General features: G+C 43.4%; 1 protein-coding gene across 1 annotated transcript in view; it reads left to right on the plus strand.

Annotated features, from left to right (window-relative positions):
* The first annotated feature begins 6 nt into the window (after nucleotides 1-6).
* noi (splicing factor 3a subunit 3 noi) overlaps nucleotides 7-18,109 on the plus strand; it is a 31,550-nt gene continuing 13,447 nt past the window's right edge. The window contains exons 1-12 of the mRNA XM_065448306.1: nucleotides 7-189; nucleotides 344-391; nucleotides 452-504; nucleotides 594-699; nucleotides 760-832; nucleotides 2,936-3,027; nucleotides 3,605-3,687; nucleotides 4,009-4,081; nucleotides 4,193-4,258; nucleotides 4,786-4,854; nucleotides 8,317-8,384; nucleotides 17,147-17,318. Of these exons, the coding sequence (XP_065304378.1) occupies nucleotides 94-189; nucleotides 344-391; nucleotides 452-504; nucleotides 594-699; nucleotides 760-832; nucleotides 2,936-3,027; nucleotides 3,605-3,687; nucleotides 4,009-4,081; nucleotides 4,193-4,258; nucleotides 4,786-4,854; nucleotides 8,317-8,384; nucleotides 17,147-17,318 (999 nt within the window). The 5' untranslated portion in view covers nucleotides 7-93. The remainder of the gene's footprint in view (nucleotides 190-343; nucleotides 392-451; nucleotides 505-593; nucleotides 700-759; nucleotides 833-2,935; nucleotides 3,028-3,604; nucleotides 3,688-4,008; nucleotides 4,082-4,192; nucleotides 4,259-4,785; nucleotides 4,855-8,316; nucleotides 8,385-17,146; nucleotides 17,319-18,109) is intronic.

An 18,109-nucleotide genomic window follows, 5' to 3' on the forward strand; every position in this document is an offset into this window, starting at 1 on the left:
GCTGAAGCACGTAAACACTGGGCTGTCGCTGGTCGGCGTTTTGGTTTTCGTCGTGCGTGCGTTGCGTTGTATCCCGACTGCGCTACGTACGACATGGAGACTATTTTGGAGCAGCAACGCCGTTATCATGAAGAAAGAGAGCGCCTAATCGACGCTCAGGCAAAGGAAATGCTTCACAGAAAGTCCACAGTGAGTAAAACTAGCCCATGTTTTACTGATGTGCTGTACTGCAATGGCCATCCGAGACAGTGCCTTCCGACACTAAGTTCGGTGTTACCATGTCTTCCTACGGGTGACAATTCGAGGCTTGTTTCTCATTGTATTTGTATCGTGTTTGTTTCAGAACAGAGAACAGATAAACTCTGATCACCGTCTGAAGATGCTGCTTGATGTGAGTATGCTAGGGCTGTAGTGTTGAGCCGTGCATTAACAGGTTCAACCGCTCTTACAGAGGTATATGGAATGCACTGCGAACCTAAAAGAACTGTATGAAGATAGAGATGGGTAAGTTTACTTTGGTGTTTAGTCCTCACTTTCATGGCAATATTATCTTTTATGTGCTTTTTTTTCTTTTTTCTTTTGGCCGTATGTAGGCTTCGGAAAGAAGAAATAGCGGCCCTTTCTGGGCCGAATGAGTTCGCCGAATTTTACTCCAGGCTCAGGACTATTAAGGAGTTCCACAGGAAGCACCCAAATGAGGTTCGTTTCCGCCTCTGACACATTGGGTTGAGCAGGTTAACAGGTCCCTCGAACTTCCAGATACAAGTACCAATGTCTGTGGAGTTCGACGAGTTAAACAAGGCAAGGGAGAATCCGTCAGAGGAAATGATGAGTACGTTTCAATTCACTTTTTGGGGATCGTTCAGTTATGACAAGGTAGCATTTCGTTTTTTTTTAAATTGTCGCCTTTCGTATGTCACTGTCACTTTTGCTATTAATACTTAGCAGACAAGTAAGCGACATTGTTGCTCAGGAAGTTTGACTGGTCTTCATGAACATGTATACACATTGTCATTATTTCTTGCTGCGTGAGCTTGCATCATTCAATCTATAATAATTAGACACCAGAACTTTACGCAAAATGCAAATTTTTTTCATTACATCCTTATCGTGCCTATTTAACATATAAGCACAAACTGTGAGTCTAGAAACATTTTAGTGGCACTTTTGCAGTGCCTATTTAGATCTCGGTGCCTCTATGAAATTTTCAGAGCTTGAAAATGCCCTTTTCCATGTTCTGTCCTAGCCTTATTTTGTTTATAATGTTATCACCTGCTAGGGAACTAGCCTGAAGGTAGCCGATTATTACAACAAACACTTTACTGGTGTAAAGGCTGTTATTAATAGCTTTTCAGCAGACAAGAGTACCGCTGTGTAGAGGGTTCAAACAGCGCTATCCGATACTTAGTGTACTTGCGCGCTCATTTCACATTTTCAGCCAACATCATTGAGAAACTTGAATGCTCAGGTGCAAATGTGACCTATTATGTTTGTCTCAATTAGGACGTTCAGGAAAGGTTAGCCACCATTCCCAATGGATTTATTGCTGATAGTTACTTTAATATGCCCTGGAGGAAAATCCTGGCTTTCAGCATGAAAGAACTGTCAAAGGTTCTGACCAGCGAACATTCTGGAATTCCCGAGGGCGTTGGATCATCAAAGATTCCGAAGCGCTACAAATTTCTGCCCCTCACTTCGAGGGATGTTGGGCATTCTTTTCTTGTATACAACTCAATACTCAGTGAAAAAAGGTGCAACATGAATCTAGAAAAACTTGAAATGGATGGAGCTTGCCTGTCACTGTTGTCACAATTTTTCTTGTGGTATCTATTTTGCATACTAAATTTCAGGTAAATCTTGTAACCTACACAACTCGCCTATTCCGGTGTTCTTGAGAAAATAAAGTGAATTTCACCAAACTGGCATTTAGGGGGCTGCGTGCCTTAGAAAATCATAACGTATCCTCAGTTGCCCAGTGGAAATTTTTATTATTTGTGCCTGTACATGGTAAAAAGACAGTAGTTGGCACCTATATATGATTTCAGGGACAGCTTTAGCACCTGTTATAGTTGCGTAAAACAGCATTTTTCAGTGCCCAGACATCTGGTCTCTAAGTAGTATATACCCCAGGCTTTGAGCATCTTTTTCAGAAGTCTTGCCTATACTCAGCCAGATAAGAAAAATACTCTTTTCATCCACCACAGTGGCTTAGTGCCTTTGGCCTGGTACTGCCAAGCACAAGGTCACGTGTTTGATTTCTGGGCATGGCTTCCGCATTTAGATGGGGACAGAATGCAAAAACATGCCTGTACCGGGCATTAGGTCTACGCTAAAGAACCCCAGGCGGTCAAAATTAGTCAGGAGTTTTCCCTTACTATTGCATGCCTCATAATGATGTTGATGTTTTGGAACGTGAACCCCCGAAATTAATTAATGTAATTGAAATGACTCTCAAAATTGTTTGACAACCCAAAGGGCAAGTATACATCATTGATGTTTTCGAGGTCGTACAGAAGTTTCTGAGTATGCATATTTTCATCACTTGCAAACTCAGTGGCTATGGTGGTGCCTATGCTCAGTGGCTGTGGTGTTGGGCTGCTGAGCACGAGGTTGCGGGATCAAATCCCAGCCATGGCGGCTGCATTTCGATGGCGGCGAAATGCGAAAACACCCATGTACTTAGATTTAGGTGCACGTTAAAGAACCCCAGGTGGTCGAAATTTCCGGAGTCCTCCACTACGGCGTGCCTCATAATCAGAAAGTGGTTTTGGCACGTAAAACCCCAAAATTACAACTCCATTGTGGCTCGTTGGCCCTCTGATTGCAATCAAGGCCAGCTGTTGACAGAAGGAAACATGTAAATATTTTATTCCGGGAAATGACATTCTTTGTAGTGAGCACGGACAACTATTTATCCACTGCATGTCTCTTCTAGATCTGGTAGACTTTACTGATGAGGAAGGCTATGGCAAGTACCTCGACCTGCATGAGTGCTATGAAAAGTATGTCAACCTCAAAGGCATTGAGGTAAGTAGCTTGGATATCGCCTGGTTCAGTTAGTGGTTGTTCAGGGTGCAGTCAATACACATTATTTGATCTTAGAGGTAAACTGTTTGCAGAAAGCTTGTCGCCACACATCCCTGCCATACTGATAATGAATAGTCCAGTAACATCCAGTGTTATGAAGATCTGATATAATATGTCTAATACCAAGTCCTATTCATTTTCTTAGACGGGTTGCTTACTTGCTTGAATCATGCATAGATGTACCGTAGTGAAAAATGTACTGTTCAATCCTGAATCGCAGTAGAACTTGTCACATGCATATTCGAATGCAATATGCTCTAGAACTTCCGGTTGAATGTATGCTGCTATATTGCTGCAAGAAAGATAGTCGATCTGAAAATGCTTAGTCACACCCTTGAACTTTCTCTGAATTTACTAGCAGGAAATAAATTTCTTGCTGCATAACAGAACATGAGAGAGGAAGGGATAAAAAAAATGTGCACTGGTTGATTAACAAAATTCATTGAAAGCTTCCTTTGTCAGTTGAAAATAAAGTGAGTTGCAATTGACATGTTACTTTGTGAATTGCTGTGTGTAGAAAGTGGACTACCTCTCATACCTTGCGTCATTCGACCAAGTGTTTGATGTTCCCAAGGACAAGAAGAACTCTGAGTACAAGAAGTGAGTAACTTTTGTTGCACTATTTTCTTTTGGTCCTTGCTCTTTATCGTTGTGTGCGTCTGCTTTCCAGGCGCCTGCTGTTGTTGCTTAGTGGCTTTGGAGCTGCACTCCTGAGCACGAAGTCACTAGATCAAATCCCAGCCCCGGCAGCTGCATTTTTATGGGGCAAAATGCAAAAATGCCCACGTACTTAGATTTAGGTGCACATTAAAGAACCTCAGATGGTCAAAATTAATCCAGAGTCCCCCACTAAGGCGTGCCTCATAACCAGATAGTGGTTTTGGCACAAAAAAGCCAATAATTTATTTTTCTTTAATCTAGGTACCTTGACTGCCTTCTTGATTACCTACAAGACTACACACTGAGAGTGAAGCCACTTCTTGATGTCAACCAGGTAAATCTGGCTTTACATATTCACATTCCCTTCACATTCATGCTAGTGAACTAAGTGAATTTGGGATGAAACATTTGCTACCTTCTCAGCTTATGTTGTCATGTTTTGCAGGAGATGGAAAATGTGATGAATGACTTTGAGAAGCAGTGGGAAGCAGGTACTTTTCCAGGATGGCAGGTTGGTTGGAGAAGTTTCAATGTCTTCGCATTCTGCTTGCTGCAACAATACAGTTTTGACATTTGCAAGAACTGTGAGGTGCTCGAAAATGCTTTCTTATTGTTCACCACAGGCTAGTGTTATAAAATTGACTTATTAAAGCTTGTTTGCCTTTTATTGGTAAGGTGGGCTGCAGTTAATGTGCCTCCTATGATGACTCTGTGGCAGACAGTAAATCTGTAGCACCACTGTTAATGCAGTGGCGGCGAAGATGAAGTTGGCTTACCACATAAGGGAGAACATACTTGGCGCCTGGCTAGACAGTCGCAATATTCGCTGATACCTCAGCCATGTTCAGCACACCCGCATCCACGGCCAGGCTGGCTCCCTCAGCAAATGTGGCCAGTCAGCGCATCTTAACTGCCACAAATCCATGCAAGCAATAATTGATCACAATCAACTAAACACTCATTCAGTTGTCGTCATAAGTACTTTTCTTTTGAAACTTTTTTTTTGCATTATGTAACAGTTTCATGGTTTCATTTCAGAAAGAGGCAGGCAGTGCTTTAGCTCATGCTGGAGCCCACTTGGACCTTTCTGCGTTCTCTTCTTGGGAGGTAAGTAACCTTCGAACTCATGATGGTGCCAGCTTGCCTTTTACCTTCGAATGCCTTTTACCTTGGAAAGTAGTTGTATTTTAAAGAGACATTCAAGAGGAACATTAAGTTAAGCTGTGCTCATAAATTATGCTTCTACAATATTATAATGACCACACACACTGTGAGAGGAAGGCTATAGTAGTAAGCCAGAAAAGATGCAAAAACTAAAGATGGGTGGCAGTCCTGCCCTGACGTTCCTGCACCAGCTTAACGTGATGTTATAGATTTTGACAGCGTATACTTAAGTCTAGCTAATTGTCTTTCGATAAAGAAAGACTACGCAACATTCTAAAGGAACTAAAAGCTCAACTTGGCAGGTTTCGATAAATGTTGCTTTGGCAAAACTGTCCAAGTAATATGAGAAAATAATTCAAAATCCATGTCACACTTACAAACCAGCGCTGCAGTTATGGTGCGAAATATCTCCAGTAGTAATCAACTCTTTTTAGCGAGGTAAATGAAAATACAATATTTATAGAATACCTTACCATTCTGAACTGATTTGTTGTTGGTCTTTAGTGTCCCTTTCATGAACATCTACTTCGTGCTTAGATTGCCAGCTTTACAGGGGGCATTTCACAACTAATGGCATTTTGTTGTTTCCTCACCTCTTTCTAAACTTATTTAAGCTAAGCTAAGATAAACTTCAAGTATACATTATCTGAATTCATCTAGTTGGAATATAATTGCAGACATTCCAAATGTAATTTCGTAGGTTCATGCTGAAGAGCTCTAAGGTGCTGACTTGCCATGTCTGAGTGTAGCGGTGTGTGGTGCTAGGCAGAACCTTGAAGTGTCCACTTATTGATGTGAAAGTGTCAAATGGCCCGCTGAGGAAAAAAGACGGCATCTGTAGCCTGTAGCAGTGAAACGGCACCTAAATTCCCATTGGCCGCAACACCATTTTATGATCACACCTTGACAAGTTCCCATTGGCTGTGACATCACGTCACGAGCTTGCCTCAACAAATTCTCATTGGCTGCGACACCATGTCACGAGCTTGCCTCAACAAATTCGCATTGGCTGCGACACCACGTAACGAGCTCACCTCGGCGAATCCCCATTGGCTGCAGCACCATGTTACGAGCCGCCTCGACGAATTCCCATTGGCTGTGACACCACGTAACGAGCTTGCCTCTACAAATTCTTATTGGCTGCAACACCACGTAACGAGCTCGCCTCGACGAATTCCTATTGGCTGCAGCACCACGTCACGAGCTTGCCTCAACAAAGTCCCATTGGCTGCAACGCCATGTTACAAGTGTGCCTCGACAAATTCCCATTAGCTGCGACGCCATGTCACGAGCTTGCCTCAACAAATTCCCATTGGCTGCGACACCACGTCACGAGCTTGCCTCAACAAATTCCCATTGGCTGCAGTGTCATGTTACGAGCGCGCCTCGACAAATTCCCATTCGCTGCAACGTCATGTTACGAGCGCACCTCGACAAATTCCCATTGGCTGCGACACCATGTTATGAGCGCACCACAACAAATTCCCATTGGCTGCAACGTCATGTTACGAGTGCGCCTCGACTAATTCCCATTGGCTGCAACGTCATGTTACGAGCGCACCTCGACGAATTCCCATTGGCTGCGACACCATGTCAGCAGCTTGCATCAACAAATTCCCATTGGCAGCAACACCACGTGACAAGCTTGCATCACCAAATTCCCATTGGCTGCGACACCATGTCATGGGCTTGTCTCAACAGAGTGTGTGAAAGAGAACACGTGCTGCAAGGTTAGGATGTAAGTGCTTGGTGTTGCGTGAGGGCAGAGGGCATTGCCATGACGACACGCCACCCTCGCTCTTGCTCTCAGAAGCAGGTGTGCGATTGGTATCTCTCTCACCCCTCACTGAGCTTAGCTGCTGCGAGCACCTGCCAGCCTTGGTGGTCGCTGCTGCTTCCTCGGTCTCTTGCCGCGCAGGACGTTGGTACCATGCGGTGTTGGCACGGCAGGCTGCTGCTGTTTGCTGGCTTGAGCAGGAGGCACTGCTATGGTACATTACTCACAGTGGAAAACTGACTGCTCAGTGGTGTTCAATTGGAGATTAATGCTTTTGCATTCACAACTCATAAGGTGCACTTAGGTGTCCTTGAATTTTTATAGAATGTAGGCCAGACAGAATGTAGGCCAAAGTTTTCAAGTTCCCGTTGAACGATGGCTTGCACGAGGGGAACTGGAAAGGGGTTGCGTCAGGGCTACACAAACAAAAAGCTGCGGGCGCCATCGTGTCCAGTTCACATCGAACGATTCGCACAACATCCTCTGATGGTGACGCATGCTGCTGTCCGGGCTGATCTTCACATGTTGATGTTGCGGCAGTATTGGGAAGTATGGTGAATGGGTGCCGGACGTGTAGGCTTTTGGCCTGCTTGAACTGTCGGCACTCTTTGATGATAGCATCAACTGTAGAGCAGTTTTTGCACATGAGCAGATTAAAGGCGTCGTCAGCAATTCCCTTGAGCACAAGCCCTACTTTCTCTGCTTCTGTCATGTCGTGACCGGCTTTACGATAAAGCGCCAGCACGTCCTGGATATACGAAACATAGGGCTTTGTGGGGGATTCGGCACAAGAGGCCAGTTCCTGCTTTGTGGCAATTTTATGGCCGGCTGGTTTGTCAAACAACTCTGTTAACTTCTCTTTGCATTGGTCCCAGCTGGTCAGCTCCTCATCATGGTTTTCGAACCACACTTTTGCCGTGCCTTTTAGGTAGAACAACAGGTTAGCTAGCATAAGCGTAGGGTCCCATCTGTTGATTCCACTCACACATTCATACATAACCACCCACTCTTCAACGTCGGCGCCATCAGTCTCCCAGAAAGTTCCGGGATCCTTGGGTTGCACAACCACAACCGAAGGGGACAGCGACGTAGCCGGTGATGGTGATGTTGGAGGCAGCAACGATGTTTATCCCGAGTGCTCACTGTTATTCATGGTGAGGACGGTGATGCGACGTCCATTGCAGAGCTCCGTTTCCAGCCGTGGTACCCCGCACCTCTACCAATATGTTACGGGGATGTTGGGGGTATGAGACTGTATTTACAATTTATATACAAGCAGAGTGAATGGGGTTAAAATAGCTGACTAGTAACAACAAGCAGCAGCCAGTGTCTCGCGATCTTCTTCTTCCTCTCTATTCTTTCATCCTTCCGTGACAATGTTAAGACTCCAGACGGCATTTGGGTTAAAAACGTCCCTGTGGTTGCCATAAATTCGTGTTTAATGTGTGGTGTAGTGAGGAGTTGTGCAAAAGGTAAGATGCATGACTAGCATGTCCAGGTGGGGCCATATGTGCATGTGTTGGAGCAAGGCCCGGTAATATGCTTGAATGTCGCATTTACAAGAGTAAATATTGCAACATTTACAAGAAATTGTTTTTAAGACACACTTTCATGTTTTCAATACTCAGGAGTTGGCGTCCCTTGGTTTGGACCGACTGAAATCAGCACTAATGGCACTGGGGCTGAAATGTGGAGGGTAAGTATACTATAATACAGCAGATATGTTAAAGCTGATAAAAGAGCGAGATCAAATTTGCACAAAGTTCACACGAACCAGGTGTCTAGACACACTACAAGAGCTTATGTATTACAGAAACTGTGTTACTAAGGAGCTTCGTGCTGCCAAAAGGTGTTAACAAACAAACCTTTTCAGCTCATTAACCGGACAATCCCAAGATGTATGGAAAATATATGGATGATTACAAGATTCACTTACAAAAATTGTGAAAGATAATGCTAAACTAAAGGGTGTTAATCTAGCTAATGCGTTTAATGACGATTCTCTTTCAGTTGCCCCAACATCGGGTTACAATAGCTTATGCTATATGGGACCAGAAAATCAATACACAATGTTTCTAAAACTAGTCGCAGAGAACGAAGTAGCTAGAGTGGACTTTCTTTAAGCGAAATCTCAAGGGACCAGGGAAATTAGTTCCCTTTATCAAGAGTTCCATTTACCGAGAGGCAAAGGTGAATACTATTGCATGAATGCAAAACCAACCAACCGTGAGGATGGTGTTACGTTTAAGAGGCAGTTTCGCTTAACCGATTTCCATTTAATGAGATTCTACTGTACAGAGTTCCTATCATTAAACAACAGTAAGTCGGAAGATGCATTTGGCCTCTAGATAGGACCAGTCAAGTCCACTATTGATGTCATTCACACTGTCTAGCACACATATCTAACATTTGTTTATTATCTAACGTTTTTTCACATAACATGCAATTCTCTAGGATTGTTGTAATTTACAAGAAGGGGAGCAAGGATGATATGTCCAATTAATGGCCCATTTTTGTTCTGCCAGTGTTCTCTTAATGCTTTGAAAAAGTAATCTTTAAGCACATGGCATGTTTTTCTGATCATCACCAAATACTAACTTTGTCACAGTATGGTTCCCACCCAAACACGTTGACTGAGCTAGCACTCGTTACTCGGAAGCACTTCGTACCAGAAAAATTTGAAAAGTATGGTTCTGGCAGTTTTCCTAGACTTCATTAAAGCTTTGGATCTCATCAATCATCAAACCCTTCTTTATAAACTTGCGTGCTACAGGTACCATGGGAAAGTAATGTCTTCAATTTCTTCATACTTTAAACATCGCGCTCAATTTGTTGACATTAACCGGCATGATTCTTCAGTAAAACCGCTAACTTCAGGTGTCCCTCGGGGGAGCATCTTGGGCCCTTTTCATACTGTTACTTACATCATGTTACTTACCTTGTTGGGAAATTTTCTGGTATGACTGGCTTTATGCGCTGTCACTGATCTCTTCCAGTGTGAGTAGATATCTTAATATATAATTCTTTATATTCCTGGATAATGAATTATTGAGCCCTGGTCTGGCCCACAACAATGATTGAAAACAAGTCGGCTACAAAAACAAGTCATTTGTGTAGCCTTAAATGTTTCTCCTAACTTACGCACTGTGGAATTATTTAATAAGTTCAACATTATCAGTGCGAAATCATTGTATCCCTATAGGCTTGCTCGACATTACAAATCTGACGCGTCTAGGCATACCAATACATTAGATAGCTTGGTGGGACTTCAAGAAAACCATCCTTTATGCACGTAAACCTGAAAAGTGGAAAATTGAAACATGCCACATGGACCACGACTAACAAATGTTCAAATTTTGCTTGCCATCTTTACTCAATAAATTGTCAAGAGTTAATACAGTGGAACCCTGATTATACGACTTTCTCGGGACCGCGAAAAAGCATTGTAAAATGCGGGCATCGTAAAATCTGAACATAAATTATGCCTATAAAAATACTACTGACTATAAAATACTACTGACGAATTTACGTGAAACTTCAATGTAAACTACTAACAGCTATGCAGGGTTTGGAAACCCAAATTACCAAAAAAATGCGATACGAGTTTCTTTTGGACCTTGTTTGATCCATGAACCAAGAGCTTTCGCTCGAGTTGGGAAACATCCAAAAGGAAATCCTCTGCGGCATCGCGTGAACAGATGAAATTCCGGATACCGTCTATGTGCCGTAGCACCTTGGTGAACGTGGTAGGCACAGGCACGAAATCTGTGGCGTCGTCGTTGTCCTCGTCCGATGTCGCAGCAGTGTCAGCACTACACTCTTAGAAAATTTTACACCCTTTGGGGCGTATCTTGTCCCACAACAATAATCGTCATCCGTGCTGCCCGCGTTTCCTTTCTTTAACGCTGCGAGCCCGGTACTTTCCAGTCACGAATGGCATCCGCCTTATCAGTGTGACGCAGCATTCTCGACAGGAAAGTAGCGAGCGCCGAGTTTTCAGGAAAGGAAACGCAAGCAAGGCAGATGACGATTATTGTTGTGGGACAAATATACACCCCAAAGGGTGCAACCGTTTTAAGAGTGTAGGCAAAGCCTCTTCGATGGTGTCATCCAGCGACACCTCGCCGCAGATCGCAACGTTGTCGTCGGCCTCCACATACTCAGAATATCCCCCAAAATCTTTTGGTCTACGTTGCCATGCGCTCCTGTAACGTCTAAAAAGGCCGCATATAACGGTCTGCTTTCTACTCTTGATATTTCAATACACTGAGTAAGAACAAATAAGTTATCATCCATATGCCTACCTATTCTGAAGCCATTCTGAAGTTCTACCAAAAGGCCATTATTCTCCGCCCATGCTTGCAGCTTTAATTTGTTTGCCTGCATTGCTAGCCTGTAGATTACCCATGTAATGGTCAACGGTCTGTACGAGTGAATTCTTTCTCCCCCTTACCTTTATAAATTAATTTCATTCTACTTTGTCGCCAACTGTCTGGTATTCGTCTATTTTAGACTCGCTGAGCGCAATCACAGCACTGAAAGCCAGAAACATAAGGGAACCTTTAATAGGAAATATAATCCATAACATAATAACTGCTTAAACACAAGGACACGAAATTAAGTTCTGTTGGATACCAAGCTATCACGGAATTAGAGGCAACGAGAGAGCTGAAGCATGCGCCGCTCAAGCCTGCCATAAGGATGTAAGTACTGTAAATATACCCTATGCAGATTGCATGAAGTTAGTAAAAAATAAGCCTAAAGAAAAATGGCAGTGTACATGGAATAGCAAAGAAAATAACAAACTAGATTTAGTAAAACCTATTCTGGGAGAATGGAGATCATGCAGGCATTAGGAACATTTTATAGAAGTAATTTTATGCCACCTGCGCATCGGACACACACACCTAACACATAACTTTCTACTGACAAAACAAGACAAACCCTTATGTGAGAAATGTGGAGATGAACTCACTGTAAATCACATTTTATTCTCGTGCACACAACTCGAACGGCTAAGGAAAAAAATATTTTACTGTATTTTACAATGAACGCATTCCCTTCCATCCCAGTCTACTTTTAGGAGATAACCCACTTGTAGGAACTTCATCTGTTTTTAGTTTTTTGAAAGATGCAGCGGTCCTAATCGAAATATAATATATCACAGTACTAATTCTAAAAATTCTTACCCAGTTTTTTCACGCATCTTATGATGCACCTCACCCATTTTCTCAGTCCCGAGACGAAGGCTGAGGTCTCCATTTGATTTGTTCGGCTCCTCAGAGTCCTTGTCCAGTCAAGGACTTTCGCTGAGGATACCCAATTTTTGAAATAAATTATACCATGTGTTTGGCGCATAATAGAAAAAGGATAGACAGTTGGGCGAGTTGGTACGGTAACATCAGTACGGTGGTACGGTACGGTAACTTCAGAAAGGCTTGGAAAGGCTAGCTATCCCGTGCATCTATTATCACTAACCTGCGAAAAACTTGTAAAATGGGTTAAAAGCCCTGGTAAGAAACAAGAAAAAACAGAAAAAAGATACAAAGTTTGCTGTAGTACCCTACGTACATAGATTATCCCATGGTTTAAGGAATGTGGCCAATAGGTATGACGTCAGTACCGTTTTCTCGGCCCCACGAAAGTTGGCTAACATGTGCCCTTTGATAAATAGGAGACTTGAACAGGAAGGCAAAAAAAGAAAAGATGATTGCGGAGTTAAACATGTGTCCCCTTTAGTGCCTTGCAACACGGGCATAGTTTATCAGATTCCACTCGAATGTGGGAAAGCCTACATTGGACAGAGTGGTAGATGCATTAACATTAGACTAAAAGAACACAAACATTCACTAAACAACCCTAACGCATCACATTTAGCCGCACATTGTTTCGATTGTGGATGCAAACCTTTCTTTAAAGACACAAAAATTCTTTCTAGACACAGATGCCAAACCACGAGGGAAATTATCGAGGCTTTCCACATAAAAAGATTAGGAGACACTTGCGTCAGTCATGCTTCGTTGTCTCTGTTAGATTGCGAATTCCAGTACCTTCGCAATACGTGTACTAATCTGAAATAATTTTTGTTCTTTGACTTCCATACCCACTGACATGTTTAACTGATGCTTTTACTTTGTCATGTTCTGATGCTACGGTTTTTGCAATCACCTATATATATGTTCTTCGTTTCAATAAAAATTAAGTTGAGAGTTAGCGCTCGTCCTGTCTGCTCCTTTCTGTGTCCGTGTTTCACTTCGCGCTAGAAGCCAAAATCATGTGGCGCATAATAGCCTGAGTTGCTTATGCGCCATAAAACCCAATACAATACAATTCGTCTATTTTTAAAATTTTTATCCACTGTTTTCACCAGAGCTTCCTTACTTTCTGGTCCTAGTTCATTAATCAGCCTAACGGGAACCTCGTCTAGCCCTGTGGCTGTGCGCTTAGGAATTTTCTCTTCGGCTTTCTTCCAGTTGAAATTTGTCAGCACCAGCTCCTTTTCTATTTGGTTCTCTTTCACGCTCTTTTTTTTCTTCGAATACAACATCATCATTGCCTTGGAAAGATTCAGCTGTTATTTTTTGTATGCACTCTGTCATTCGGCAATTGCTTCTTGTGTCTCCCTGTTCCACCAGCTTTTCACTTTCTTTTTTCCTTTCCAGTGAACATGTTGTTTCTCTTTCTGTATTTCTGTCGTTATTACACTTAGAAGCTCACAGTATTCCCACTCTTTACTTGGCCATTTGCCAAGTTCTTCCTCGACTCTAATGACTATATTTGTTATTTGTTCAGCGTTCAAATTTGCACTGACGATTTTGCACTCCTTGCTCTTTCCCAACTACATAAAGATGATGCGTTTATGGTCACTCCCTATGCTGCTATACCCTTCCTCATCAATGACCATTTCTCTCAACTTATCATGAATTCTTTCTGTCATCAGACAGTATTCAATGGTTGATAGCCGGTTTCCCACTTCCCACGTGATCTGCCCTTCATACTTGGGCCCTGTATTCACGATAACAAGGTTGTGTTGCTCACAAAAGTTTAACATTGACTTCCCGTTATTGTCAGTATAGCCACCTAAATCCTGTATGTGGGCATTCATGTCGCCTAATAGTATAATTTCAGCATCATTCCCGAAATCCTTAATATCAGTACTTATGCATATGATTGTGAAAAAGAAAAGGCGCTATTTCAGCACTGCAGCTGGCTGCAGGTGGGGGAGAGTAAAACAAACGATGAGACGAGGCACTTTTCTTTCGTCCGCCGTTCCGTCCTGCGCTTTGCGAAGGTCGTCGTATAATGCGGGTCAGGCGTAAGATTGCGTCGAATAACCAGGGTTTCTTCTATGGTGCTTCTTCTATTGCTTCTATGGGGACTTCGCCTGGACTGCGCTAATTCGTCGCAAAACCGGGGGACGTATAACCGGGGTTACACTGTAATGATATTTCCGAAACATCCTTCAAAATTTTGTGCACACAATACTTGTGCTTCTCAGAAGAGTCCGTAAGCTTTATGGCACATGCAATTTTGAATCTGGATAAGTGACATCCCCTTTTTTTTTGCATATCTTATTACCCATATTTTTGTATATCCTATATCTAGAGTTTTAACACTGTATTCTAACTTCTTTAGTAAGCTTATTTTTGTTTTTTATACTGTTCAAACTGATATTTGTCATTGCTTACATATTTTATATACGGTTGTCTTAATTGTTGTGCTAGAAAATAATAATAATTTTTTATGTTTACTGGTAATACAGTGAAACCTCGTTAAACTGTAGTTGGCCGGAGCTTGAAAAATATACATACTAAAGGGTTGTACTGTTTAACCGAAATAGCATGAGATCGCCTACTTACCTGTCGAAAACGGAACTCAGAGAGAGTGCGATGAAAGGGGAAAAAACATGCAGTATTTATTCACTTCGTGCGACAAAAGTGTTATTTTCGTTTGATGCTGTGGCGGCCTATCACGACGACAGCGGCCTCAAACTTATTTAGCTGCGTGCAAGCTTCTTAGCCAGCCCCCTCTTCTCAGCAAACACTCGCACGGCAGATTCCTCGTTGACATTACCTATTCTCCGTGCATGCGCGTAGTTGTGCTGCAGAAGTCCCGGGGCGCCTTTTTCATTGCCGGGTGGCGGAGTTCGGAATACTTTTCGTTTGGAATAGTTACATTATCGCCCCCCTGTTCTCGTCGTGATGATTGCATTCATGAGGCATATGTAACGCACAGCTTTTGCCACTGTCGGGCCTGAATCGCTCGTGCTGTCGCTTTCCGTGTCGTCCTCATCACTGGCGCTAGTCAACACTTCGGCAACAGAGGCAACGATGGCGAAAAGTCGAACCTCGTAGCCGACATCTCTTCGCGGTCGCAGCAGCGCTGCCGAGAAACTTCTTCACATTCCAAATGCCACACACTGTAGTCAACAGCAGATGTCATGGGCCAGCGCCGACTTCTTCGTGTCAGGTTCGATAGCACAGATGACTTCTAATTTTTCTTCTATGCTGAGCACCCGGCATCTTTTTTATCCGAGCTTCGGCATGAAGCGAGTACTCGCTTGCACGACACCACAACGCTCTCTGGCACGGCGTCGAAATGATGTTGATGTTGATGTGGCTTCATGCGCAAGCACACAGGGTGCTTGGAGGCGGTTGTTCCGATCTCTGAGGCTTGTTGTTCTGCCGGGCCGCCCGATGGAGACGACGCACCGCCGTGTTTGCACGACGAAAGTGAAAACGCTACGTTTTAAAGGGACACTAAAGGTTGCCAGAAGGTCAAGTTAAAGTGATAAATCAATGCTCTAGAATGTCTAAGGCGTAGATATAATCGCGAACAGAGCTTTAGTAACCGAGAAATTGAGGTAAATGCATGACACGATTTGAGACCCCCCAGCGACATAACGGTACTAGCCCGATGACGAAAGCACTCCTCATCATAATTTATGTCACTATACTCAACTACTCATATTAAAAAGATCATCTCATTAGATTATAAGACGGAAGAAAATGCTACTTGTCTACTTCTATACCATTTGACGTTACTCTTGAGTACTATGGGTGATTGAAAGGTTTTGTTTTCGCTCGACTCTGCGCGCTCGACTTTGCACCGCGCGCGCTTTGGAGTTTCAGTTGTTTCTTTATCGTGTCGTGCTGCGGTGGTCCTGCTGGCTCGCGAAACTTGCATTTGGAACAAGCAGCGAGAATTCCACGTCCATGTGATGTCGTGGGATGTGCGAATGGTCCGCGGAACTTGGCCAAGGGCAGTTGCAGTGGCGAATCCAACAGTACTTATCACTGCCTGCCAACGAGTGAACCTCTCCGTTCGAAGTGGTTAAGTGCCGTACCTCTGCCATAGCGCGCTGGCAAAGAGCCGCAAAATCACGTACTGTGCTCGCTGCACTTCCGTCCAGAGGATTACGAGTTCAACGCCGACTTTCTGTAGTCGCATGAAGAGCCTTTCAAAGCAGGCCGTCGTCGTAGTAGTACGCAACGACGCTGGCAGCGCGAGCCCTCAACAGCGGGTCACGTTCATCAGTGCTTAAATCGCTGAACTCGAGCCCAGCATCGTGAGCTAATGTGTCGTTGTCAGGGTCATCCATTGCAACGAGCGTCGAAATGGCGTCATAAAATAAAGAACCAGCTTGTCGTCGTGCGCTTTCGCTTCCGCTAGCCACCATAGTTCCGCTTTCGCGCTGCTGTCGCCTCTGTCTTGGCTCTTTCTGGCCGCGCGTTTGCCTTTTGTGCAGAAAAGCCGTAGCGCTTACTCACCGACGGCGCAATGTCACTATGAGACCATGACATCAATACTCCTCGATCGGAGGGCGGGTGATTTGAACTGCGTTATAGGTACGCGGACGCTTCAGAACGTATTTTCTCTTAAAATAAGTCTCTTCTTCGCACGAAACAAGGGTTTCGAGGTTTCTGGGATGGTATTTCAACAGTCCACGTTGACTTAATATTAACCTTTAGTGTCCCTTTAACCGATGCGTACGCAATAAGCTGATACGGTTTATGCGGATACAAAATACATTATGTTCAATGGCTGCTGAGTCGGGGAACTGACCTTACTACTTTTAAAACGAAACTACTGTTTAAGCGAGTACGGTTTAACGAGGTTTTACTGTACATACACACTGCAAATTTGTAACCTGTTTAGTTAAACCACACTCTTGCATATTGCATGTATTCAAGATGCATGTATTTCTGATACCCTTCATTCTCTGCTGTTTCTGAAATTAAAACCAGTCAGTATAGTGTAACAGTCTTTCACATTCAATAGCTGCCAAGGCTCAGTGGCTGTCATGTTCTGTCGTTGAAGACACGGGTTTGTTTCCTGGAGGAATTCTGGGGGAGCAGGATGTGAAATTGCTCGTGTTTGCTGTCCCGATGCATGTTAGAGAACCTCAGATGGTCAAATTCATTCATTCATTTTCATTTTTATTGTTCACTGTGTTAGCACACTGGAGGAACGTGCCCAGCGCCTGTTCAACTCCAAGGGCAAACAGATCAGTGAGCTGGACCCTTCCCTCTTTGCCAAGTCGAAGCCAGGACGGAACAAGGACACCGAGAAGCAGAAGGAGATTGCAACCCTTGAGGCACAGCTGTACCGCTTTGCCGAAATCCTTTCAGTAAGTTGCCCTCGCATGGCCAGAGCTGTTGCCAGCATGATTTACTTAAAATGATCCATCTGCATGAAAAGGGCACTAATGAGAGCCACTATAAGGAGTTTTGACTGGCGAAGTACAGTCTTTCAAACCTATTTTCATTCAGTTGACAAAACACTTGATTACCATCAGAGAGAGGCAAACTCTCTTCTCTTGAATTTGGTGACCAAACCGCACCAGCGCTTCTATGTCAAGTGCGCAGTCACGAACACTGTAGATATGAGAACTCTTTTTCTATCAATGCAATCGGAGCCTGACTTGTACACTAGTCACCTGACTGTTGACTGTAAAATGCTTCCTTAATCTTGCAAGTTGCCTGATTTGCAATCTCAAATAGAATCTACATTTTAAAAATATATCGAGCACTTGCAAGGCCAGTAACGTTGTCCCGAATTAGAGCTGGCATTGTTATTTACAGACAGCACATGGCCCTTTCAAATCTATGTTAGAGACGCTAAAGGAAAATATGGAGCCATGTTTGACCGATGGAATATTCATCCAGAAGTACACCATCGTTTTCTTTATACAAATACAGTCGAACCCACTTATAACGATGCTGATTTTAACAATATATCGGATATAACAATGAGCAACATTGGTGCACCGTCACCTTTGGGATGTTTGATGTTTTCTATAGTAAAATAAACCACTTACTAAAGTGCTGCCATGTCGCATTATTGGAGCATTAAAATGGAGCATGGAGCACATGGAGCATTAAAAGGCTCCATGCCGCATTATTGGTTATAAGAATTAAA

Source organism: Dermacentor albipictus, chromosome 5, assembly GCF_038994185.2.
Source record: "Dermacentor albipictus isolate Rhodes 1998 colony chromosome 5, USDA_Dalb.pri_finalv2, whole genome shotgun sequence".
NCBI lineage: Eukaryota > Metazoa > Arthropoda > Arachnida > Ixodida > Ixodidae > Dermacentor > Dermacentor albipictus.